The sequence below is a fragment of the Bos indicus genome, chromosome 25 (assembly GCF_029378745.1).
Source record: "Bos indicus isolate NIAB-ARS_2022 breed Sahiwal x Tharparkar chromosome 25, NIAB-ARS_B.indTharparkar_mat_pri_1.0, whole genome shotgun sequence".
Taxonomy (NCBI): domain Eukaryota; kingdom Metazoa; phylum Chordata; class Mammalia; order Artiodactyla; family Bovidae; genus Bos; species Bos indicus.
In genome coordinates, this window is record NC_091784.1 from 10,240,671 (window position 1) to 10,268,342 (window position 27,672).

At 36.4% G+C, this 27,672-nt stretch overlaps 1 protein-coding gene and 1 non-coding gene across 10 annotated transcripts in view; one reads left to right on the plus strand and one right to left on the minus strand.

Moving 5' to 3' along the window:
• ATF7IP2 (activating transcription factor 7 interacting protein 2) overlaps nucleotides 1-27,672 on the plus strand; it is a 76,627-nt gene that overhangs the window by 27,200 nt on the left and 21,755 nt on the right. For 8 of the 9 annotated variants that reach the window (XM_070779653.1, XM_070779647.1, XM_070779646.1 and 5 more), the window contains 3 exons: nucleotides 3,979-4,113; nucleotides 4,662-4,757; nucleotides 7,664-7,821. In XM_070779653.1, the coding sequence (XP_070635754.1) occupies nucleotides 3,979-4,113; nucleotides 4,662-4,757; nucleotides 7,664-7,821 (389 nt within the window). The remainder of the gene's footprint in view (nucleotides 1-3,978; nucleotides 4,114-4,661; nucleotides 4,758-7,663; nucleotides 7,822-27,672) is intronic. The other variant, XM_070779654.1, reaches the window with a different exon arrangement.
• On the minus strand, nucleotides 12,584-12,689 carry LOC139179825 (U6 spliceosomal RNA). Its single transcript, XR_011564181.1, has one exon. It is a non-coding gene; the product is annotated as a U6 spliceosomal RNA (small nuclear RNA).

Here is a 27,672-nt window from a genome sequence, read left to right on the forward strand (position 1 = left end):
GAAGCCTGGCTTGGAGAATTTTGAGCATTACTTTACTAGCATGTGAGATGAGTGCAATTGTGCGGTAGTTTGAGCATTCTTTGGCATTGCCTTTCTTTGGGATTGGAATGAAAACTGACCTTTTCCAGTCCTGTGGCCACTGCTGAGTTTTCCGAATTTGCTGGCATATTGAGTGCAGCACTTTCACAGCATCATCTTTCAGGATTTGAAATAGCTCCACTGGAATTCCATCACTTCCACTAGCTTTGTTTGTAGTGATGCTTTCTAAGGCCCACTTGACTTCACATTCCAAGATGTCTGGCTCTAGGTGAGTGATCACACCATCATGATTACCTGGGTCATGAAGATCTTTTTTGTACAGTTCTTCTGTGTATTCTTGCCACCTCTTCTTAATATCTTCTGCTTCTGTTAGGTCCATACCATTTCTGTCCTTTATCGAGCCCATCTTTGCATGAAATGTTCCCTTGGTATCTCTGATTTTTTTGAAGAGATCTCTCATCTTTCCCATTCTGTTATTTTCCTCTATTTCTTTGCATTGATCGCTGAGGAAGGCTTTCTTATCTCTTCTTGCTATTCTTTGGAACTCTGCATTCAGATGCTTATATCTTTCCTTTTCTCCTTTGCTTTTGGCTTCTCTTCTTTTCACAGCTATTTGTAAGGCCTCCCCAGACAGCCATTTTGCTTTTTTGCACTTCTTTTCCATGGGGATGGTCTTGATCCCTGTCAGTGAGCTTCAAATTTAGTAGGTCCTGTATCAGGACTTGTATGGTCATGTTTTGCTATTTTATTACCACTGAAATGCCTCAACTAAAAGTCATTATGTGATTAATGTCTGTCATTAGCAATAATGGATCAAAATGTCTCAATCCAAACTATCCTACTGTTTCAGAAACAAAACACTACTGTTTCTAACACAGGCCATTACAATTACATAGTTATGTATTATATGAATATACATTTGCGTAATAAATGGAAACCTTTTGAAAGACTCAAATAGAATCAGCTTAAAAGATGAGGCAACACTTTCACCCTTTCTACCTCTTACTTTCTTCTGCAAGGCAAAGGAGACATTAAAAAAAAACGTAAATATTCTGTTGTTTGCAAGAATGAGGTAGCAGAATTAGGTTAAGCATGCGTGCATGTGTGTGTGCGTGTGTACATGCACATGTGCATGCATGCTCTGTCTTTCAATCGTAAGTAGCTCCATGGATTGTAGCCCACCAGGCTCCTCTGTCCATGGGATTTCCCAGGCAAGAATACTGAAATGAGTTGCCATTTCCTATTCTGGGGATCTTCCTGACCCAGGGATCCAACCCATGTCTTTTGTGTGGATATAGCTTAAGAGGTTGGGGATTGCAGATGTGTTGTTCCCAGTGAGTTAGTGGCTGAATTCAGTAATAAGTTCAGATGTGGACATATAAAGACAAAATTTATTCTTTTAACATTTTAATTTTTCTGGCATGGAAAAATCAGAGTTTCATTCACTGCTGTTATCTGCCTCACAAAATAGTTGGTCCACATTGACGCAGAATACGGTCCTTTCCCTTTGAGGTTTAGACAATGCCGTTTATTTGTTATCCTCCCGAGCCACTACCACCAGAAGTTTCTTGCATTGTCCAGAGACAAAGGTTTTTAGCTAATTCCTTTTATCTGTCTCCCAGTAACTAACTCTCACTCACTTGATATTTTAATTCCTGTCTAAACAGTTGACTCTCTAAACCACATCTTTTTTCCTTGTTTGAGTCCCAGTGGAATAGGGCTTCCCATTCTGACATTGTTCTTTCCTACTGAGAGAGTCCAAAAGCTGTTGACTCATCTTTTGAGGTTTCAAAAGGATCTTGTCCTGGTATATTCCAATTAAATTACTGAAGTAGACGGGGTTTTCTTCTGAAGTCTAAGTTATTCACCCTATGCACCATTGTAGAAAGTTGAGTCAGATACATAATTGCCAGTCTTTCTCTAATATTTAGGCCACTTTGCCTGCCATATGCAAATTGTAGCTAGAACTTCATCTGATTCCATAATTTTAGTCACATTACCATCGGTAGAAGACAGTAATGAGGTATTTGGTGGAGGTTATTGTGCCTGCCTTCTGTATGAAGAATGTCACCACTAAGTGAGAACGAATATCTCTCTACACCATAGGAATCATGCCTTAATGAGCAGTTAGTCCAAAATAACGAAGTTTTAAGGGTCTGCCTTCATCTGAATCATCAAGAGTACTTGTTTAAATTGTGTTTATTTTACACTGAGCTGACTAATAATTGTTTTAAGATTCTTTTTTCTCAAACGTACCTGATGAGAATCAGTAGTGGTGCCTATACAACTTTCCAGGCCCCTTTCCAGGAAATTGTTTGATGAATCCAGGTCAGGGCCTAAGAATTTGTGATTTTTAACAAGTATTCCATGTGATTGATGCTCCTTACCAGGAAAGTTTGATGAACACTGTTCCTTTTGTTTCTAACAAAACAGTATTTCCGTAAACAGAACTGACATGTTTTTCCAAAATTTCATTGGGGTATGAGCTTCACATATTGACCTTAGTAAGTGAACTGGCAAGCATGCAGTAATGCATAAAAACCTTACATGGGTTGATAGGTAATGGCTGTCAGTAAAAATAGTATGGGTTTTTGAGCATTTACTTACATAATTCGTTTATTTTAAGCAGTTAGTTTAATCAGATATTCAAAAATTGTAAGAGTACAAGTGATAATCATGTCTGATAATGTTGAAAAACCACTGAAGAAATGTTAATGAAGCACTACAGAAGAAATAGAGTAGACAGAAATTTTGAGGAGCAAGAACAATTGGGAATGAGAAGGGAAAACCTTGGGAATAATCAAAAGTAAATTTTTGATTAAGACTAGTCATCCAAGTGACATAAATATAAATGAGTTTAACATAGAAACTGTTCTAATTTTGAACCCCAAGTTACAAGATATTAGGGGAAGATATAAATATTGCTAATAAATACCTTAATTATATCATGACAGGTTTTGTACTAAAAGAGACTACTCTGTTGTGAGAGTTGCTTAAAGGAGCATATACATTGAGCAAACACCTGTAGTGAATATTTCTGAACGTATGGCTCAGCAGAGCTGTTCATTTCCTTGGGCATTGAGATTAACTATGCTCCCTGAAAATAGGCCAATCTATTTTCTGAAAACCAGCCAGATAATGAAATTCATTAGTGTTTCATGTGCCAACTACTATAATCTGATAGAATAGCATGCATTATGCCAGATAGCACTAGTCACATAATTGTCACTAGTATCTTACAATTTTAACAATAAGAAGTCCTCCCTACTCCGCATCCCCACCCCCAACATAAAACTATGTATGGAGATTATTTTGCATATTTATGTCCTTTTTTTAAATTCAGTGTTTTCCATTTTATAGAGCTCTTATGCATATTATCTTTTTATGTTCTTATGAAAATCCTACGAGCATCCCTTTTGCAACACTGTATGACATCTGTCCATTTGTGGACAGGGCAAATGAAGCTCAGAGGTGTTGTGACTTCCCAAAGGTGATACAGCTTGTTAATGACAGGGTCAAGGCTCAGATTTTCATAATTTGCTTTATATCTACTACAGATCGACCAGCCATTTGAAATAAATACAGTCTCTTTTCATAGAGTACTAGGTTTCAGTTATGGTCATTAAAAATATATATAAATGGGACTAAATAGGCTTTAATTTGTATTATGGAATTCAACTGAAACTGTAGGAAACTAAAATTAGTATTGGGAGGATAAACTTAATTTCTAACTTATCCATATATTTAAATGTTAGATGTGTTCTGCTGAATTTGATTTTTAACTTTTATAAAACTTACTGATACAGTAATACAAATATATAAATAAAGTACATTTTACTAGTTACAGTAAACCTAGAAAAAAGCAAAGCTGTTTTCAAGAAGTAGAAAATAAATTGCTTTTAAATTTGAAACGTGGTGGTTTGTATTTTTAAATTCTAGGTCAGACATTTGGTTCGACAGGAGATCTATAGTATAAGTTACAAACTATTTGATAACAAACTGAGAGAATTGACTGAACGCATTGGGAAGACACAGTGCAAGAATAAACATGAAGCAATAGCGGATGAACTCTTTGTAAGTTTCTAATTTCATTCGAGTACTTTTAAAAAGTAGAATTTAATGATGTTGTACATGTTAGGAAAAAAAAATAAAGGTATACTGAAATCTGATTCCTGGCCACAACCTGATATATTAATACTATATATAGAATTTATTATACCTCAGCTGTTTGGTCCTTGAAAAATACTTGTAGAGCCATCAGCCATTTGGTGTCAGTTCAAAAACATTTTGTATTAGCATTTGTATAACCCGTTTCAGACTTTCTTTAGGGTTTTTTTTGTTTTGTTTTATTTTACTCTTCTAGGGTTACTTGTGGATTGGCATTTCTATCACCATTAATTTTATGGTGAACTAATTAAAAGTTTCATTTTCTTTTTTAATCTTCCATTCTTGGACATATTATACTAGCATCAAACCTGATTTAAATGTTTGTCTTACGTAAGAATTTCTCATATATTTGATGGATGCCTAAGTCTCACAAAACTACATGGGCAAATAGTTTTCTCGCCGTCTCTATATGATATATATATTTTGGTACTCCGCTTTGTTTGTTTTTTTCCTAGGCAAAAATAGCAAAACTTCAAAGACGTGTTAAAGCGGTGTTATCTCAAAGGCATTTTGTGGAACCAAATGTGGTATCCAACAATACAGTTTGTAAGGTTGGTATAAATGTATAGGAGTTTTAATAACTTACTTGACCCACATTATAAGTAGTTGGATTATAAGAAGAGAATGTACTTCCAGATGAAGACATGGGTTTAAAAGATAATAAATTTATACTTAAGAAATTCCTATGACTCTGGAGAAGTGGCCAAAACTAATGCCACTTGTATTTCTTTTATAAAATGAGTAGAGAGGCGATTTGTGATTGCCTAGACTGCCTCCCTCTCTGTCATTTTATCAGGATGAAAAATTTCAAACATACACAGAAAAGCTAAAAGAATTTTACAGTGAATGCTTGTATAGTCAATGTCTATCTTCTACCTTTATTTTTTTAATATATTTATACTTGTCATGTATCTGTCATTCTACTCATCCCCCAAGCCATCTTTATATTTGGTCCATTCATAAGTACTAATATATTTTATATCAAAATACGCTTTGCAGTGTCCACTTCAAAATATCTTAACATGAGTGTCATTAAATAGAGTTTAGGATCTGTTTATAGTTTTTATATAAAACTTAAAATAATCTTAAGTATACATTCACTGAATTTTTTTCTTCTATCTTTGTTCCCTTCAGTATCATATATGCACTAGCCTCAGTAACTCAATTGCAAAGCATTTTCTTCCCTGTTTTCTGAAAGTTTGTGTAAGATTTTTATTACTTCTTTAAATATTTGATAAAATCCACCTCTGAAAACCATTTGGGCCAAAAGTTTTCTTATAAGAAGACGTTTTCCTGAAAATATAATTCTTTAATAGTATAAAGCAATTAAGATTTTTGGTTCATCTTGTGTATTAGTTTTGTAAGTTATCTTAGCAAGGAATTTGTCCATTTTATCTAAGTTGTTGGTTTTGTTGGCATAAAGTTATTGATAAAATTCCCTTGTCATTTTAATACTTGTAAATCTGTAGTGATGTACTCTTTCATTTCTGTTACTTGTATAATCCATGTTTTCTTTTCTTTTTTTTTTTTGATCAATCTTATTTTAGATATTTCTTTTTTCAGCTTCTTAAAAGAGAAAGAGCTTTAATTTTTAACCTTCTTTTCTACTAGAAAATATTTAAAGATACAAGTTTTTTTCTAAGCATTGCTTTTTCTAAGCATCCTCTTAGCACTTATATACTTCTCAGCGTGGAGAGTATAATAATTGTATTATACTGTATTTTTGTTTTCCATTAGTTCAAAATAATTTATTTCTCTTGTGGTATCGTTCTTTGATCTGTGGATTATTTAGAAGTATGTGTTTAATTTTCAGACATTTCTAGCTATCTTAATTTTATTGATATCTGTTTTGGTCAAAGAACATACTATGTAAAATTTGAACCTTGAGTTATTGACACTTAGTTTATGCCCAAGATATGCTTTCCCCTGGTGAATGTTCCATGTACACTTGAAAAGAATATTGGGTGTAATATTCTGTAAGTTTCACATCAGTGCTAATTGTATCAAGATGGTTCATAGTGGTGAATCATGGCTCCCAAAAGATGTCCTAACCTAATTCCCAGAACCTGTGAGTATGTTATTAAAAGAAGCTTATCAATGAGAAGATTATCCTAGTGGGCTCAATATGATCACTGGGGTCCTTATAAAAAGGAGTGAAGGTTAAAGACAGAAAATAGAGATGGGACAATGAAAGCAGAGGTTGGATGATTGCACTGAAGATGGAGGCAAGGGCTACAAGCTAAGGAATGCTGACAGCTCCTAGAAGCTGGAAAAAAGGAAGTGGATTCTCTCCTGAAGCCTCCAGAAGGGGATCCAGCCCTGCTAACAACTTGATCTTAATAAAACCAGTTTCGAACCTCTGGCCTTCAGAAGTGTGATAGAATAAATTTCTGTTGTTTTAAACCACCTAGTTTGTGGTAATTTGTTATCACAGCCTCCAAAAACTAATACAGGATGTGGTACCAGGAAGTATGGTGTGCTGTTGTAACAAATACCTAAAAATGTGGAAGTGGATTTGGAATGGTAGAGGCTGGAGGAATTGAGGAACATGATTTTTCAAAAGCTTGGATTGCCTTGAACAGACTTAGTAGAAATATAGATGTTAAAGTCTGCAAATAAGGGCTCAGGAGGAAATGAGGAACATCTTAGAGAAACTTTATATATTTTAAGAAAATACCTAAATCTTCATAAACAGACTGTTGGTAGAAATATGGACATTTAAAAGCACTGTCCGTGAACTCAAATAAGGAACATATTATTGGAAATTGGGGAGGAGGGAATTCTTGTTACATTGTTGGAGAAAGCTTAGCTGAAATGTGACCTACAGTGATATAACATGGAAAGCATAATTTATAAGTGATAGCTTGTATTTTTATTAGGCTGTTGAGATTTTTGAGCAAAGTGTTGAAAGTTTGGCTTGGTTTCTTGCTTCTTACAGTAAAATGTGAGAGAGAAGAGATAAATTGAAGGAGAAACTGTTTAGCAAAAAGGAACCAGTATTTGATTTGGGAAATTATTAGATATCCCAAACTCATCAATTAGAGAAGAACAAGTTGGAAAATTGATTCATTTCTGGTCTTCACTTTACTACTATAAGTATAAAAAATAAAATTTTCTTTGTTAAAGCCGAATGTTTATTAATTCCTAAAATTCAGTGTAATAGGAATAAAATATATTCTTCATTCTTCTGTGTCTAAGTACTTAGGTATTTGTTTTTCCTTCTTTTAAAGCTAAGAAGTTACTTCATGTTGTCATTATTTTTATTTCTTTTGATGTATTTTTTTAAATTTATTTTGGCAGAGTAACTGCAATCATGATCATCAGCCATTGATTACCATATGTATGCAGAAATAGTTTGAGAACAATTTCCAAGTGAAATTTTAACCTATCAATTTTGTGTAGAAGACCACAGTTGGTAACCCTCCCCTCAGCTGCTTTTTCCTCACCCAATTAACAGGTTGCAAATTCAGAAACAATGAATTTGGATAAGAATCCAGAGTCAGTTAATAGTCCACAGGAAAGGGAAACTGTGAAATCTGAAACTACTAACTATTCAGAAAAAGCAAGTGAAAAGATTAATTGGTCACGGGAACCTAATGAAGCTGTTTCTGAAAGGTAAGCATATCTATAAAAATGCATGAACTTGCTTATCTAAATGTGTTTGTAAACACATGTACTCTTTTTCTCAATGTAAAATAGCTTAAAGCTTCCTATTTATATGAAAACTATTTTTGTCCGTCATGAAAAAATTGGTTCTTCAGAAGTTTAATTGTTGTTTTAACTGTACTAAATAAAACTCTGAATTGGTTAGATGATCAGGTTTTTCACTGTGATGATTTGTACCTTTGATATGGCAACCAGAGTGATAAACTGGATCATTCTAGTAGTTTCCACTTCTACACATAGAAGAATCAAGACCCTATGAAACAGTGATTTCAAAAAAATTACACAAAAGAGTAAGATTAGGAAAATAGTACAAGGGAAAAAGTGACTAAAATTAGTTCCCTGCATGTTGGAAGTATATAGTATCACGATAATGTCAAATTAGAGTGAATAGACTAACTTATTCATCTAATTGATCACAAAGCAACTGAGACGCACCTGATCTGCAGTCTAGTTTAATAAAAGATTTGGGACTGCCAGGGAAGAAGTAATTTAGTTTAACAGAGAAGCTTGATTAGTGATCTTGGCCTGGATTGATGTTCAAGGGTAGAGGGGTGGGGACATTTTAATGAATTATTTTCACTGGTGCCTCTAAACAGTTTTTGAGCTTTATAATATTATTTATTTACTTAACATTCACTCCTTAAAATATCCTATGATTTTGCTTTTATATGGTAAATTATACCACAGCTTTTAAAAAGAGGAAACTATATAACCAAAAATAAGTGAGTTAAATAATGGCCGTTGAATAGAGACTATCACTCTTCTCCCCCAAATGACTGTGCATACTCAAGGATGCTGTAAAATTGAAGAGAAGCATTTCAGATCTACGCCATTTACATGCAGTTCTGACTCTTGAGAAGAAATCCTAATGTTCCATGATATTGAGGTCTGCATTCTAGTTTGAGTCAGGAAGCTGCTGTGAAGAAGGCATGTACTTAGTTGGCAAAGAAAAGAGTCACATTTCAATGAGTCTTTATTACTGCCACTTACTGATGCCTGTGCTGAGACTCATAAAGTGACAAAAAAAGAAAAATAAAATGCTATTAATAGAAGAAAAAACGTGAAGACACCATTAAAATAACATTTTATATGCTGATATGCAAAATTTATCAATGGCTTATATCTATGATACGAACAAGTCACCTTTCCATGCTCTATAATGAAAGCAGAATGTACAATGCATGAAACTATATTAGGCAGCACTCTCAGCCCAAGGTGAGTGTGAGAATAGATGTATACAAGAAATGTGCAACTTGACCCTGTAAGTAAGTAGATGAGGTTCAGTGGTGAGTTTTAGAAAACATTTAAGGAAGAAATAATACCAGTTTTAAACAAACCATACCAAATATAAAAATAAGAGGGACAATTCTCCAGTTCATTTCATGAGACTAGATACTAAAGTGTGTTAACTCTGACACATTGATAATGAAATCAATTGTAGAATTTTACAGAGATGGAAATTACAGTTTATTTTACCCACAGAATGATTCAAATAATCCTAAACAAGAGATCAGTAAACCAAATTCAACAATATATAAAAGTTGAGTTTGTTCCAGGAATGCTGCAATGTTGGTTTAACAATAACAAGTTAAGTAATGTGCTAGGAGAGTCATCATCAGCTCACAATAGATGTAGGATTTGATAAAATATCTGTTTTATGATTAAAAACAAATTCTTAACAAACTTGGAATAAGAGGTAACTTCCTTAATCTAATAAAGAGTATCTATGCTGCTGCTGCTAAGTCACTTCAGTCATGAAGTGCTGTGCGACTCTGTGCGACCCCATAGACTGCAGCCCACCAGGCTCCCTCATCCCTGGGATTCTCCAGGCAAGAATACTGGAGTGGGTTGCCATTTCCTTCTCCAGTGCATGAAAGTGAAGTCACTCAGTTGTGTCCAACTCTTAGTGACCCCATGGACTGCAGCCTACCAGGCTCCTCCATCCGTGGGATTTGCCAGGCAAAGAGTACTGGAGTGGGTTGCCATTGCCTTCTCTGAAAGAGTATCTATAAAAACCCTAAAACTAATCTGATAGTGAAATATGGGAAATATTCCCTTTGAGATAAAAATAGAAGGGTACCTGCTGTTACCACTTTAATGTTATACTGATATCTTGGCTAATGCAAAAAAGAAAGAAAGAAAAATATAAAATATTAAAAAAAACAGTAAATATTATTGCAGAGATGATTGGGGTATTATATATATGTAGAAAATCCAATGGAATTTACAGATAAATTATTAGGATTAATTAGGGTTTAGCACAATTGCTAAACTCAAGTATATAAGAAATCAGTTGTATTCTTATATACCAAATATGGGCTTACTGATGGCCAACACAGTAAAGAATCTGCCTGCAATGCAGGAGAGCCAGGTTCTATCCCTGTGTTGGGAAGATCCCCTGGAGAAAAGAATGGCTAATCCATTCCAGTATTCTTGCCTTGAGAATTTCATAGACAGAGGAGGCTGGTAAGCTACAGTCCGTGGAGTCGTAAAGAGCTGGACACGTGACTGAATGGCTAGCACACATACGAGATATAAAAAATTAGGAAATGAAAAAAATTTTAACATAATAGTATTAAATATATCAAGTACCTAGAAATACAATTATCAGGCATGTAATAACTCTGAAGAGAAGAGAATTTGCTCAGTCGTGTCCGACTCTTTGCAACCCCATGGACCGTAGCCCACCAGGCTCCTCGGTCCATGGGATTTTCCAGGCATGAATACTGGAGTGGGTTGCCATTTCCTTCTCCAAGGGATCTTCCAGACCCAGGGATCGAACCCGGGTCTCCCACATTGTAGGCAGACGCTTTACCGTCCAAGCTACCAGGGAAGCCAATAACTCTGAAGGAAATTACAAAACTTTGAGATATTAAAGAAGAATTCACTAAGAAATGTACCATGTTTATGCTTTGGACAATGCAGTATTTGAAATTGCTGTTACTTTCATTCAAATTAATTTATAGAGTAAAATTTCAATAAGTTTCATAGTGTGCAATTTTATGGAACTTGACAAGTTGATATAATTCTAAAATGGTAAGATAAATGCAGTAGGTTAAGAGGTCAAGATACCTTTTAAACAGAGAAACAAACTAAAAGGAGTTTGGCATCAGACATCAGAACGTTATGAAACTGCAGTAATTAGGATAATGTGATATTGGCAAGTGCTGGAATAGAGCTATGTAACAGTACCTGGAAACCTCTACATCGATATATTTGTGGTTTGTGTTGGAGATTGTACAGCAGATCATTGGGGAAATGATTAACGTTTCAGTTCAGTTCAATCTTAGTCGTGTCCGACTCTTTGTGACCCCATGCACTGCAGCATGCCAGACTTCCATGTCCATCACCAACTCCCAGAGCTTGCTCAAACTCATGTCCATCAAGTCGGTGATGCCATCCAATCATCTCATCCTCTGTCGTCCACTTCTCCTCACGCCTTCAGTCTTTCCGAGCATCAGGGTCTTTTCCAATGAGTCAGTTCTTTGCATCAGGTGGCCAAAGTATTGTAACTTTAGCATCAGTCCTTCCAATGAATATTCAGGACTGATTTTCTTTAGGATTGACTGGTTTTATCTCCTTGCAGTTCAAAGGACTCTCGAGTCTTCTCTAATACCACAGTTTAAAAGCATCAGTTTTTCAGCACTCACCTTTCTTTATGGTCCAACTCTCACATGCATATAAGACTTCTGGAGAAACCATAGCTTTGATGAGAGCTTTGTTGGCAAAGTAATGTTTCTGCTTTTTAATATGCTGTCTAGGTTGATCATAGCTTTTCTTCCAAGGAGCAAGCATCTTTTAATTTCATGGCTGCAGTCACCATCTGCAGTGATTTTGGAGCCCAAGAAAATAAAGTCTGTCACTGTTTCCATTGTCTTTTTCCACCTATTTGCCATGAAGTGATGGGACCAGATGCCATGATCTTCGTTTTTTGAATGGTGAGGTTTAAGCCAGCTTTTTCACTCTCCTCTTTCACTTTCATCAAGAGGCTCTTCAGTTCCTCTACGCTTTGTGCCATAAGGGTGTGTCATCTGCATATCTGAGGTTATTGATATTTCTCACCCAATCTTGAATCCAGCATGTGCTTCATCCAGCCCAGCATTTCCCATGATGTACTCTGCATATAAATTAAATAAACAGGGTGACAATATATAGCCTTGATGTACTCCTTTCCCAATTTGCAACCAGTCCATTGTTCAATATCCGGTTCTAACTGTTGCTTCTTTTTTTTTTTTTTCTTTTTTTTAAATTTAATTTTCTTTTTTTTAATTTAATTTTATTTTTAAACTTTACATAATTGTATTAGTTTTGCCAAATATCAAAATGAATCCGCCACCGGTATACATGTGTTCCCCATCCTGAACCCTCCTCCCTCCTCCCTCCCCATACCATCCCTCTGGGTCGTCCCAGTGCTCTAGCCCCAAGCATCCAGTATCGTGCATCGAACCTGGACTGGCATCTCGTTTCATACATGATATTTTACATGTTTCAATGCCGTTCTCCCAAATCATCCCACCCTCTCCCTCTCCCAGAGTCCATAAGACTGTTCTATACATCAGTGTCTCTTTTGCTGTCTCGTACCCAGGGTTATTGTTACCATCTTTCTAAATTCCATATATATGCGTTAGTATACTGTATTAGTGTTTTTCCTTCTGGCTTACTTCACTCTGTATAATGGGCTCCAGTTTCATCCACCTCATTAGAACTGATTAAAAATATGGAATGCTTCACGAATTGCATGTCATCCTTGTGCAGGGGCCATGCTAATCTTCTCTGTATCGTTCCAATTTTAGTATATGTGCTGCCGAAGCAAGCACTAACTGTTGCTTCTTGACCTGCATACAGATTTCTCAGGAAGCAAGTAAGGTGGTCTGGTATTCCCATCTCTTTAAGAATTTTCCACAGTATATTATGATCCACACAGTCAAAGGCTTTGGCGTAGTCAATAAAGCAGAAATAGATGTTTTTCTGGAACTCTCTTGCCTTTTCTGTGATCCAACGGATGTTGGCAATTTGATCTCTGGCTCCTCTGCCTTTTCTAAATCCAGTGTGAACATCTGGAAGTTCACGATTTATGTACTGTTGAAGCCTGACTTGGAGAATTTTGAGCATTACTTTGCTAGCATGTGAGATGAGCGCAATTGTGTGGTAGTTTGAGCATTCTTTGGCATTGCCTTTCTTTGGGATTGGAATGAAAACTGACCTTTTCCAGTCCTGTGGCCACTGTTGAATTTTCCAAATGTGCTGGCATATTGAGTGCAGCACTTTCACAGCATCATCTTTTAGGATTTGAAATAGCACAACTGGAATTCCACTAGCTCTGTTCGTAGTGATGCTTCCTGATTCCCACTTGACTTCACACTCAGAGATGTCTGGCTCTAGGTGAGTGATCCCACCATCATGGTTATCTGGGTCATTAAGATCTTTTTTGTACAGTTCTTCTGAGTATTCTTGCTGCCTCTTCTTACTGTCTTCTGCTTCTGTTAGGTCCATATGATTTCTGTCCTTTATCGAGCCCATCTTTGCATGAAATGTTCCCTTGGTATCTCTAATTTTCTTGAAGAGATCTCTAGTCTTTCCCATTCTATTGTTTTCCTGTTTCTTTGCACTGTTCACTTAGTAAGGCTTTCTTATCTCTCCCTGTTATTCTTTGGAGCTTTGCATTCAGATGGGTATCTTTTTCCTTTTCTCCTTTGCCTTTTGCTTCTCTTTTTTTCTCAGCTATTTGTAAGGTCTCTTCAGACAACCATTTTACCTTTTTGCATTTCTTTTTCTTGGAGATGGTTTTGATCACCACCTCCTATAAAATGTTAAGAACCACCACCCATAGTTCTTCAGGCCCTCTGTCTATCAGATCTAATCCCTTGAATCTATTTGTCACTTTCACTGTATATTTGTAAGGGAGTTGATTTAGATCATACCTGAATGACCTGGTAGTTTTCCCTACTTTCTTCGCTTAAGGTCTGAATTTTGCAATAAGGAGTTTGTGATCTGAGCCAGTCAACTCCTGGTCTTGTTTTTGCTGACTGTATAGAGCTTCTCCAGTTTCGGCTGCAAAGAATATAATCAGTCTGATTTTGGTATTGACTATCTGGTGATGTCCATGTGTAGAGCTGTCTCTCATGTTGGAAGAGGGGGTCTTCTATAAATGGTCAATAAACATATGACAAGGTGCTCATCTTAACTAAGTAATCAGGGAAATGTGAATCAAAACCACATTGAGATACCATTTCATATTGGTTAAGGAAAAGCTTCCCTCATAGCTCAGTTGGTAAAGAATCCACCTGCTATGCGGGAAACCCTGGTTCGATTCCTGGGTTGGGAAGATCCACTGGAGAAGGGATAGGCTACCCACTCCAGTATTCATGGGCTTCCCTTGTGGCTCAGCTGGTAAAGAATCCACCTGCAATGCAGGAGACCTGGGTTGGAAAGATCCCCTAGAAAAGGGAAAGGCTACCCACTCCAGTGTTCTGTCCTGGAGAATTTTACAGTCTATGTATAGTCCATGGGATCGCAAAGAGTCGGACACGACTGAGTGACTTTTACTTTCAAGAAAAAGTAAAACATTTTAAATTCTGACAGTACCAGGTATTGGTGAGGGTTTGAGATAGAGAATTGGTTTTATTTAATATTTTGTTGTTGGGTGAGTAAATTGGTATGGTTCTTCAGAAAAAATTTGGCATTATCTAGAAATATTGAAGATATGAATGTCCTTTGTCCTAACAGTTTTATCCCTTGATAAATACCCTAGCTAGAAACATGTACACATGTGCAATAGGATATATATATATATATATGTAGGAATGTTTATTAGCAGCATTTTCCATAGTAACTAAAAACCAGAAGGAAAAAAGTCCATCTACAGTATAACAGAAGAATAATTGCTGTAAATCTATACAGTGGAATTCTGTACATTAACAAAAATGAACTACAGTCACATGTAACCACATGAATACTTGCACAACAAACATGATTGAAAAGAGTATACAAGGAATAGTGTGATTCCAATTCAAATGAAGTTCATCCAGCAAAAACTATGTTATTTATGGATTCAGAGGTAGATAGTGAATCCAAAGAGTGGATTAGTACCACAAATGCTATTTATGGAGGAGATTTATGATTCAGGATAGAGGCATGTGGATTTCTGCAGTGCTAATAGTTTCAAATATATTTATCTGAGTAGGGGCTATGTGAATACTAGCTTTATAATTATTAACCTGAGCATATATTTTTAATCCAACCTGAATATAATTATTAATTAGAAATTTTAGATTATGTGTAATGTAATATTACTGCTTTATGTTAGCTCATAACTGTAATCTTTAATACTTGTTTTCTATTTGTCCATTATTTTTGATACTTTTCCCTTATCTATGTCTTTTCTCTACTTACGTGACTCTTCTTTTAGATTTCTTTTTTTTTCCATTCCACATTTCCTCACTAATTACACATCTTTCAACCTAAAGGATAACCTTTAGAAGTTTTCCTGAAGATCATGATATGTATTCTTGACTCTAACATTAGAGTCTAATATGAATTGCTACTTTTACCATTTTATAGACAGTGCATGACCTTAGAACACATTTTAACTCCATTCACTGCTTCCTTCCCTTGTTTGTTTCATGCATTTGAGTTTTACATTATTTTAAATCTCATAAGACAATATCATTACTTTGTACAGTCGTTCAGTTCAGTTCAGTCACTCAGTCGTATCCGACTCTTTACGACCCCATGAATTGCAGCACACCAGGCCTCCCGGTCCATCTCCAACTCCCGTTGTTTACCCAGACTCATGTCCATCGAGTCAGTGATGCCATCCAGCCATCTCATTCTCTGTCATCCACTTCTCCTCCTGGCCCCAATCCCTCCCAGCATCAGGGTCTTTTCCAGTGAGTCAACTCTTCCCATGAGGTGGCCAAAGTACTGGAGTTTCAGCTTTAGCATCATTCCTTCCAAAGAAATCCCAGGGCTGATCTCCTTCAGAATGGACTGGTTGGATCTCCTTGCAGTCCAAGGGACTCTCGAGTCTTCTCCAACACCACAGTTCAAAAGCATCAATTCTTTGGCACTCAACTTCCTTCACAGTCCAACTCTCACATCCATACATGACCACTGGAAAAACCATAGCCTTGACTAGATGGACCTTTGTTGGCAAAGTAATGTCTCTGCTTTTTAATATGCTGTCTAGGTTGGTCACAACTTTTCTTCCAAGGAGTAAGCGTTTTTTCATTTCATGGCTGCAATCACCATCTGCAGTGATCTTTGAGCCCCAAAACATAAAGTCTGACACTGTTTCCACTGTTTCCCCATCTATTTCCCATGAAGTTGTGGGACCAGATGCCATGATCTTCGTTTTCTGAATGTTGAGCTTTAAGCCAACTTTTTCACTCTCCTCTTTCACTTTCATCAAGAGGCTTTTGAGTTCCTCTTCACTTTCTGCCATAAGGGTGGTGTCATCTGCATATCTGAGGTTATTGATATTTCTCCCGGCAATGTTGATTCCAGCTTGTGCTTCTTCCAGCCCAGTGTTTCTCATGATGTTCTCTGCATATAAGTTAAATAAGCAGGGTGACAATATACAGCCTTTTCCTATTGGGAACCAGTCTGTTGTTCCATGTCCAGTTTTAACTGTTGCTTCCTGACCTGCATATATGTTTCTCAAGAGGTAGGTCATTCACTTAAAGAGTTCCTCAAATACGACTGACTCTTGAACAATAACGGTTTGAACTGCTCAGTGTTCTTATATACATGGATATAATGGATTTTTTCCCAGTAAAAATTATACCTGTAAGCAAATATGAATCTCTCAGTTTCATTTTTGATGGCTATTGTTAATAATACATATACTATCTATGGTATTTTGTATCTTATAGGACAAATATTGATGTAGGTACTGACAGACAATTCATCTTGTAAACAGACTATGTAAATTTACAGTATCAGTAAATACAGAAGAGTACTATAACTGTATTTTCCTTATGATTTTCTTAATATTTTCTATAACTTGCTTTATTGAAAAAATACAGTATATAATATATATGTTAACTGACTATTTATGTTACCAGTAAGGCTTCTTGTCAATAGTAGTCTATTACTAGCTTTTGTTTTTGTTGTTGTTTAGTCATAAAGTCTGGAGAAGGCAATGGCTCCCCACTCCAGTACTCTTGCCTGGAAAATCCCATGGATGGAGGAGCCTGGTAGGCTGCAGTCCATGGGGTCACTAGGAGTCGGACACGACTGAGCGACTTCACACTCACTTTTCAGTTTCATGCATTAGAGAAGGAAATGGCAACCTGCTCCAGTGTTCTTGCCTGGAGAATCCCAGGGACGGGGGAGCCTGGTGAGCTGCCGTCTCTGGGGTCGCACAGAGTCCGACATGACTGAAGCAACTTAGCAGCAGCAGCAGCAGTCAAAAAGTCATGTCCATGTTTCATCATAAAGTCGAAAGTCAGGTCTTTCAACACCATGGACAGTAGCCCACCAAGCTCCTCTGTCTATGGAATTTCCCAGGCAAGAATACTGGAGTAGGTTGCCATATCCTTCCTCAGAGGATCTTTCCAACCTGGGGCTCGAACGTAGGTCTCCTGCTTGGCAGGCAGATTCTTTACTACTGAGCCACCTACGAGGCCCATTACTAGTTTTGGGGGGAGTCAGAAGTTTATACTTGGATTGCAACTGCAAGGGGGACTGGCACCCCTAACACCCTCATTGTGTAAGAGTGAACTGTATTGACCTTTTCTGTTGCTCTTCATTTCTTCCTGTATTTCCATCAAGGATACTTTTTCTTTTGCCTCAAGAATTCCATTTAATTTAAATTTTAATTTTAAATTCCATTTAAAATTTATTTTTAAAATTCTGCCCAGGACATTTTATTTGTCTGGAGAAAATTTCATGTCTTTATTTTTAAATGTTTTAACCTGGTATTATTGAATTATAAGTTGGCAGTTATTTTTAGCACTTTCAAGATGTCATTACCTTGTTTTCAGACTTTTATAATTGCTATTGAATAGTTAGATATCCATCTTATTGTTCATTCTTTGAGGATAGTGTGTATTTTTGTAGCTGTTTTCAAGATAGTCTGTATATATCTTTGATTTTCATCAGTCATATTCTGTCATGTGGAGGGAGAATAGTTTATCCTGATTGGAGCTCAAAGTTCTTGAATCTGTAACTTCATGTCTTTTCATTATCTTTGAAAACTTCTTGGCTATTTTCCTTTTAGATACTGGTTTTGCACCATCCTGTCTCTTCTCCCCTTCTGGTATTCCAGTTATATTCTTCTCTGTACACTCCATCTTTTTTGTTCTCTGTGCTAGTTCCACTATTTTCTAATTTATTTATTCTCTCTTCAACTGTATCCAAGTGGCTGTTAAGTACTCATGTATTTAGTTCTTAGTTTCAGTTTAATTTTCCAATCTCCTCTTCCCATTGGATCCATTTTTAATAGATTCAAGTAAGTCCTGTGGTAAAATTCTTCATCTTGTCATCACATGTTGAACATTTAATTGCTATTATTTTCTGATTTATTTTTTATTACTCGTATCTGGGTCACTCTGAGCTCTTTCTGTTTACTGAACGTCGTCTTTGCCTTGTTGCTTTTACGGCTGCACTGGGTCTTCATTGCTTTGCGCACGCTTTCTCTAGTTGTGGCAAGCGGTAGCTGTTCTTTGCTGTGGTCCCCTGGCTTCTCATTGTGATGGCTTCTCTTATGGCTCTAGGCCCACGGACTCCAGTAGTTGCAGCATGGAGGCTCAGTAGTTGTGGCTTGTGGGCTCTACAGCACCGGCTCAGTAGTTGTGGTACACAGGTGTAGTTGTTCTGCAGCATGTAGAATCTTCCTGGACCAGGCAGGGGTCGAACTTTTGTCCCTTGCACTGAGAAGTGGATTCTTATCCACTGTGCCACCAGGGAAGTCCGCTCTATTTCTTATTATACTTACTGATTTTTGTTGTTTGAATCTTGGACATTATGTATTAAAAATTATGGAGGCTCTAAATGATATTATCTTTTATCAGAGTGAATTCACCCTATATTCTGGCAGGAGGCAGAGACAGGGACACAGCCTCTTTTACTGGTTTTAAAATGTACCCATAAATTCTTTGATAGTCCTGGTGGCTCAGACAATAACCCACCACAGTATTCATGCCTGGAGGATCCCATGGACAGAGGAGCCTGGCAGGCTACAGTCCATGGGGTCCAAAAAAGTCAGACATGACTGAGCGTCTAATACTTGAACTTTCCCATTATAAGGTAGAGCCTCATTCCTGGCTTGGGCTGTACTTAGTAGTGACAGCAAGTAGGATACAAAAGTGGCAAAGTGACACTATGTAACTAAATCACTAAAGACATTGTAGGTTTCTCTCTCTTGGATTGCTTGCTCTGGGGCAGGTTAAATACCATAATAATATGGGGACAAGATAGGTTTCTTGAGGACATCAAGCAGCCTGTGCTGTCACACATGGTGAAGCACCTTGCCAACAACCATGTGAGTAAGCCCTTTGGACGTGCCACCCCAGTCATGTCTTCCAGTGACTGTAGCCCCTGCCAGCATGCTGACTGTGAGCTCGTGAGATATCCTGAGCCTAAACCCCGCAACTATACAGTTCTGTACTTTTCCTGCAGAAACTGTGAGGTAATAAATGTTATTTTTTATAGCCATTATGTTTGGGGATAAATTGTTATATAGCAATAGGTAAATAGTACAACATTTCAATCCAGTTGGGAATTGAGCAGAACTGAGGCTGGTTTCCAGTTTTTGGACTCAACTTATTCTGATTTTCCTCCATTCCTGTGGTCTAGCTGTTGTTTTTTTTTAAGCTGATCTTGGTATTCCAGTTTTGTCTCCCCAGTACAGTTCACTTTGATATCAGTCACTTTGTTCTTGGCATCTTTGTATTCCTGTGTGGTTTAGTTGGCAGATGCCTTGAGAAGACATCAGTGGCAAGTGTCTAGCTCACTTCTTTCTGGGATCTTTATAGTTCCTTATATCCTGGCTTTCATCAGAGCTTTCTGATGTCTTCAAACAGATATTTTAATTTTTCTTTCTTAAAAAAATTTTTTTAATATAGCTTCTTAAATTGTTCAAATGTGGGGGCCTCCCTCCATCGTAGCTATTCTACGTAGCAATTTATGTATGTAAATTTTCTATACATAGTAATTTATTTAAAAATTTTTAGAATATTTGAGAAATAAAGGAGCTTTTTAAAAAGTAAAGGGAAAATATTCTTTCTTTTTTATAACTCTAGAGAAAGCTATGAGACTTTATATTTGTTTCTTCTGATACCTCAGGTGTTGAAGGAATTAGTGCCACTTCTAACTTTCTGTGTTTATAGTAATGGTTTAAGTATTTTCTTTTTAGAGTGTGAAAAAAAAAAAAAAAGGCAGTAACAGCTGAGCCAGAAAACTCATAGAAGAGAAGGCTTGTGAACCAGAATATGTATCTGATGCAAAAGGAACTTGTGTAAATGAAAGAAAATGCCTTTATATGCAATCATTTCCAAAGATGAAAAGCATCACGGTCTAAGGCACTCAAAAACAGACCACTTCACCAGTGTTGATGCAATGAAACATTACTATAGTCTAAAAAATAAGCCTTACATTGAACTTCATGTGAAGAAATGTTTGCAGAGATACAAAGGAGAAAATAGTAGTTACCAGCCATAGTATAAAACTTTCCGCTATTTTGCATGTGCTCCTTCCTATTCATGATTAATACTTATTTAATCTTACATATCTCTCTTTAACCAAGTTTCCTGCCCCCAAAACACTCAGCTAGTTAAATAAATGGCAGAGCCAGGATTTAGACCCAATTTTGTCTCCAGATCCCTGCTATTAGGCTACTTTATTGTAACATTACCTGGAGAACTTTAATTACTAATTTTAGACACAGAAGTTTTTCTCCAAGGTAGAGTATAAGTAGAAACATAGGTGCGTCTAGAAGACCATGAAAATCATCAGTGTCCTCAGTTTTCCTCCCAGTTATGGTTTCTTAAAAAAAGAGCCATCATTGGAACCAGTCAGTGGAACAGTTACATATGAAAGTTACATATCATTAAATGCTTGTGGAATTGTAGTCTTTAGTGGAATTCATTTAGATGTATAAATGAATTTCTCAAGATAAGCATTAGCAACTTCACATGTACTCACAAATTTTAAAATAACATTGACATATAATGCCTACTGAAAAGTGCACAAATAGTAAATGTATAGCTTTGACAAAGTAAACACATGTTGAAATATCACCCAGATGAAAAAAACAACAGTGACATCTGTTCTGCCTCATGCCAGTCACCAGCCCCACTCTTACCACACTGACACCAGTAAACACCATCCTAACTTCTGACCCCCTGGATTGCTTTTATTTCCTTTTCATCTTTATGTAAATGGAATCATACTTAATGAACTTTGGTTTCTTGCCTCTTTTACCCAGATTTGTGTGTTGAGAGATTCATCCATGCTGTTGCTTAGCAACAATGATTTGATCATTTTTATTGCTGTATAATGTCCATCATATGAATATACCACAACTTACTCCATTCACAACTCTTGATGGACATCTAAGTTATTTGCAGATGGGAAAATTATGATTAGTGCTGCTCTGAACATTCTTTTGCATGTCTGTTGGTGAATGTGTGTATATATATATACACATTTCTGTTGGACGTTTGACTAGAAGTGGAATTGGTAGGTCATAGAATATGTGTATTCTCAGATTTGATACTACTAAACACTTTGCCAAAGAAGTTGTATCAAGTTACTCTCCCAATGAGAGTATATGAGGTATTTGTTATTCCATGTCCTTGCCAGCACTGGTATTATCTGCCCTTTTCACTTTAGCCTCACAGTATGTTTATAGTGTCACTTATGAGCATGCCTTGTTTCATCATGCTTTGCTTTATTTTGCTTCACAGATATTGTTTTTTTTTTTTTACACATTGAAAGTTCATGGCAACCCTGCATCAGACAAGTCTGTTAGCACTATTTTTCTAATAGCATTTGCTCACTTTGTGTCTGTGTCATATTTTGGCAGTTCTCACAATATTTCATACTTTCCCATTATTATTATATTGTCTTCGTGATTTGTAATCAGTGATCTTTGATATTACTATTCTATTTGTTTTCAGTTGCCACAAACCATACTCATATAAGACATCAAACTTAATAAATATGTGCATTCTGACTGCTGCACTGACCCCATCTGTCTCCCTCTCCTTGGGCCTTCCTTCTGCCTGAGATTTAACAATATTGAAATTAGGCTAATGAATAATAACCCTACAATGGCCTTTTAAGTGTTGAAGTGAAAAGAAGACCCACATATCTCTCACTTGTAAGTCAAAGGCTAGAAATGATTAAGCTTAGTGAGTAGGGCATGTTAGAAACTTTGAGATGGGCAGAAAACTAGGCCTCTTGCACCAAATGGTTGGCCAAGCTGTGAATGATGAGTGCAAAGGAGAAGTTCTCTAAGGAAATTAACCGTGCTACTCCAGAGCACGTAAATGACAAGAAAGAAGCGACCTTATTGCTGATATAGAGCAAGTTTTAAAGGCCTGGATAAGATCAACCAGAACATTAGCTTAAGCCAAAGCCTAACCCAGAGCAAGGCTCTAACTTCAGTTCTATGAAGGATTAGAGTGATGATGAGGAAGCTGCAGAAAAAATGTTTCAGAGGTTGGTTCATGAGGTTTAAGGGAAAAAAACCATATCCATAACATAAAGTGTGAGGTTAAGCAGCAAGTGCTGATGTAGATGTTGCAGTAAACTATCCAGAAGATCTGCCAAAGATAATTAACAAAGATGGTAACATTAAACAAAAGTGTAGATGAAGCAATCTTATTTTGCAAGAAGATGACATCTAGGACTTTCATAACAGAGAAGTTAATGTCTGGCTTCAAAATTTCAAAGGACATTGGGACATCCTTGCTGGTCCAGGGGCTGAAACTCCAACCTCCCAATGCAGGTGGTCCAGGTTTGATCCCTGGTCAGGGAACTAGATCCCACATGCCACAACTAAGTTTGCATGTTGGAACTAAAAGATCCTGTATGCTGCAATGAAGATTGAAGATCCCGAGTTCTGCTACTAAAACCCAGTGCAGCCTAATTAATTAATTTTTAAAAGTCTGACCTCCTTGGGCCCTGACTTTTAAAAGAAAAAAAAATTCAAAGAACAAGCTGACTCTCTTTTTGAAGCCTAATGTAGCTAGTGACTTTTAAATTGAAGCCAGTGCTCATTTACCCTTCCAAAAATCTCAGGGCTCCTAAGAATTAGGCTAAATCTACTTTGCTTGTGCTGTATAAGTAGAGCAACAATGCCTGGCTGACAGCATACCCAGGCTTAAATTACTGAAAGTTTTACTGAACTGCATGTTTGAGATCTACTACTCAGAAAAAAGTTTCCTCTTGAAATTTACTGCGTATTGACAATGCACCTGGCCACCCAAGAGCTCTGATGGTGATGTACAATGGGATTAATGTTGTTTTCATGCCTGCTAACAGAACATCTTTTCTGCAGCCCATGGATCAAGAAGTAATTTCAACTTTTATTATTTTACATATTTTGTTTAGCTATTGCTGCTATAGATAGTGATTCCTGCAATGGATCTGAGCAAAGTAATTTGAAAACTTTCTGGAAAGGAATTACCATTCTAGATACATTAAGAACACTCATGACTCATGACAAGAAATCAAAAGGTCAGCATTAACAGAAGTTTGGAGGAGGTTGATTTTAAATTTCATGGATGGCTTTGAGGGGTTCAGGACTTCAGTGGAGGAAGTAAGAGTAAATGTGGTGGAATAGCAAGAGAACTAGAAGCAGAGCCTGAATTGCTGCAATCTCATGATAACCTTTGATGGACAAACAAATAAATTGGTTTCTTGAGATGGATCTATTCTTGTTGGAGATCCTGTGAAGACTGTTGAAGGGACAACAAAGGATTTAGAATATTACATAAACTTAGTTGATAAAGCAGTGACTAAGTCTGAGAAGTTTGACTCCAATTTTTAAAGAAGTTTTTCTGTGGATAAAATGCTAATAAAATGCTACAGAAACACCAGTTGCTTTGTGATGGGATGAGTTAATTCATGCAGCAGATTTAACTATTATCTTAAGAAATTGCCATAGACACCCCAGCCTTCAGCAACCACCACCACCCTGATCGGTCAGCAGCCATCAACATTGACACAAGATCATCCATCAGCAAAAAGATTACAATTTACTGAAGGCTCACATGATGGGTTAGAATCTTTTAGCAATTAAATATTTTTAAATAAAGGCATGTACATTATTTTTTTAGACATAATGCTTTTTCACACTTTATAGACTACTGTGTAGTATACAGCACAGTATAGTATAGTAAACATAGCTTTTATATGCACTGGAAAATCAAAAAAATTCATGTGATCCACTTTATTGAAGTATTTACTTAATATTACTATGATCTGGAATCAGACATGCTATGTCTCTGTGGTACGCCTGTATTTGTTTTAATTGTTTCTTTCTAATAATGAAATTAAATACTTTATGTTTGATAGTAATTTGGGTAACTTCCTTCATTAAGTTTCTCTAAGACTTTTGTGTGTTTTCCTTTTGAGTTGCCTGTCTTAAATTTTTGTCAGATTTATTTACCAAGAATATCTTTTCCCTTTCCAAGTCTTTCCACTTCTCCAGGCAAGAATACTGGAATGGGTAGCCATTCCCTTCTCTAGGCTTAGAGATTTTCCTGGGTTTTCAGCTTTTCAGATTTTCCTGACCCAGAGATCAAACCTGGATCTCCTGCATTGCAGGCAGATTATTATTTTTCTGATAAATTTCCATCTGGTTTTAACTATTTTCTCTATCTTTCCTCAATATTTTAAAAACTAACTTTCATAGTTTTTTCTTTTTTTTTTATGTTCTTGTTTTATAACTCTAGTATCACAATCATCTGTGTATATGTTTTTCTCTCAGTTTCCAGTCATTTGATTCTGTCAGTGTACTTGATAATTTCTGAAGAATTGGTGAGGCTCTGGATAATATCTTCCTATAGACAAGATTTATTCTGTCTTCTGGCAGATAGAGTAGGGCCTGGTCACCTAATCTGCTCAGAGAATGGTATAAATTCAGGCCTGTTACTTTGGTTAGTCTGCTTCTACATCTAGTTCACTCTGACTTTGGAGATGTAGCCCTCAGTGGCTTCTCCAGCTGAAAGCTTGTAGTGTTCACCAGGGCCTCTCCTCTTTGGTGGCTTCTAAATCTTTACCTTACCTCCCCAAACCAAAATTTCAATGAGACTGACAAAAATTTTACTCTGCTTTTTAAAGTCTTTCTGCTTAATGTCTTAGACTCTTAAATAACATTATGTTTGATCTACTATAGCAGCAAATATTAAAAACAGTAGAGATATCAAATTAAGCATTTTGAGCTTGAAAAGAGAGTTTTGTCTGTAGTGTAATGAATATCTGAAAAGAGTTGCTTATAGTTTTTTGTAGTTAAGCAACAGAGTTAAATACAGCTATTAGTCTTCCATATACTATATGACTAGTAGAAAAAAATATATACAAAATAAACTTTGTAAGTTTTGTTCGAGGCCAAAAATGAATAGAAGAGTAAAATATCATTGATAAAAAATTTGGATCTGAACACTTTTTTATTTATTGAACTTAGAAATAATAGCTTTTGTCAGAATATCTTATTGATAATTTTGATATAAAAATTATTCAATTAAATCTGAGTTCAAAAGTGTACTTAAAAAACAGTTGATTTCACAGAAGTGGAAGTCACTGTATGGGGAAATGTCTCCTGTTCATGAAGTATTAACTGCTAAAGGAATTGTTCTTTTGTTGTAAACATCCAGAAGACTAGACCAAATAAAAAAATTGTGTTCAGACATTGTTCAACAAGGAATACAAGACTTGATTCCTGTGAGAAAGGAAACAAATGAAATGCACTAAACAATTATGCCAACTCTGCCTGGAGGGATTTTCCAAGTTGAAAAACAGGGGTGGGAGGAGCCCAAACAGCCTGCCTGGTCTTAGTACATTTAGATCAGATATTGGAGAATCTGAATTACCTAGAAGTTTTGAAGCAGAATAATGAAGAAGAGGTAATTACATAAAGGCAGAATTCAGTCTCCAAAGGGAACCCATTAAATCATTGACTGATCACAGATCCATACAAGCAAAGAATAGAAAAACGAGAGGGTTAGGTAAGTACTAATGTAAGGAAGAGGGCCAGACATTTTCTGGTGATTGCACAGAGCTGGGAACATTTTTTCTTTCTCACTGGCTATAATGAAGAGACTTAAATGGAACAACAGGTCGAGTTCTTGGACGTGTATAGCTGTAGTGGGCTAAATTAGTCCTAGACTAAAAGACTGCAGTGGACCTATCCCAAGAAGCTAAAAGGCCTCAAAGGAGTGAAACTAATCCTCAGTAATTTAACTTTATGTGAGAATAAAGTCCAATACACTCTGATGGAATGAAACATCATACAACAGTGTGAATTTTACAGTGTCTGACATCTGCTAGAAAATTACTAGGCATGCAAAATATGAAAAAGATAACCCATAACAAGGAGAAACCAAAATGATAGAAACAAACCTAGAATTAGCATGGTTGATGGGCTTACCAGATAACAACATAAAATAGCAATTGTCAATATATATTCTTCATATCCAACAATATGGAGCAAAATGTCACCATGAGAGGAGAAATGGAAGATATAAAAAAAAGCAAATGTACTTCTAGAGATGAAACAGACTAAATTGAAAAATACATTGGATAGGATTAATAACAAAATAGATAACTACTGACTTTTTAAGAATCAGTGAAATATCATCAGAGACTGTTCAAACAAAAGCACGAGGAGAAAAAGCACAGAGCATGAGAAACTTGAAGAATAGTATCAATCAGTCTAATATATATATCATTGTAGTCATCACTAGGTGGGGGGCAGGAAAATATATCTAAAATTTTTCCAAATTTGATGAAAATTCTAAACCCATAAGTAGAAAAGAACAAAGGTTGACAAACCTAAGAAGAAGAAGCAAAAGGAAAGCACATCAAACCAGATTGCTAAAAATCAGTGTTGACAAGGAAATCTTAAAAGCAGCCAGAGAAAAGACACATTACATGGAAAGGAACAAAAATAGAATGTGGATTCTCACTGTAAACTATTCAAACTTTAAAGATGTTGAAAGCAAGACGTCTCTAAAGTATGAAGTGGAGCGACATCTCTAATTGATTAAAAGAGAAACTGTCTCAGTTTCTGCAGTTCTACACTCAGTGAAAATATCTTTCAGACGTGTACAAGAAAAACAGACTTTTTCACACTAAAAAAAAAGTGAAAATACCTCAGCAGCAGACCTGAACTACAGGAATACAAAGGAGCTTCATCAGGTAGAAGGAAAATAATACCAGATGGAAAATTGGATCTATGCAAAGGTAAAGTAATGAAGAGTGCTAGAAGTTATAACTATGTGGATAAATATAAAATATTTTATTGTGTTTCTGTATAGGGTATCTGTGTGTGCTCAGTCATGGACTGTAGCCTGCCAGACTTCTCTGTCCATGAAATTTTCCAGACAAGAATACTGTAGTGGATTGTCGTTTCCTGCTTTAGGGGATCTTCCTGACCCAGGCATCAAACCCACATCTCTTGCATCTCCTGCATTGGTGGACAGATTCTTTACCACTGCTCCATCTGGGAAGACCCGTATAGGGTCTATGTCTGTGTATATATCACACCCTTCCTCTGTACTATGTGCTGTGTGTATATATGTTATATATAATACTGTTTTCTTATAGTATTTCTATATACAGGCAATA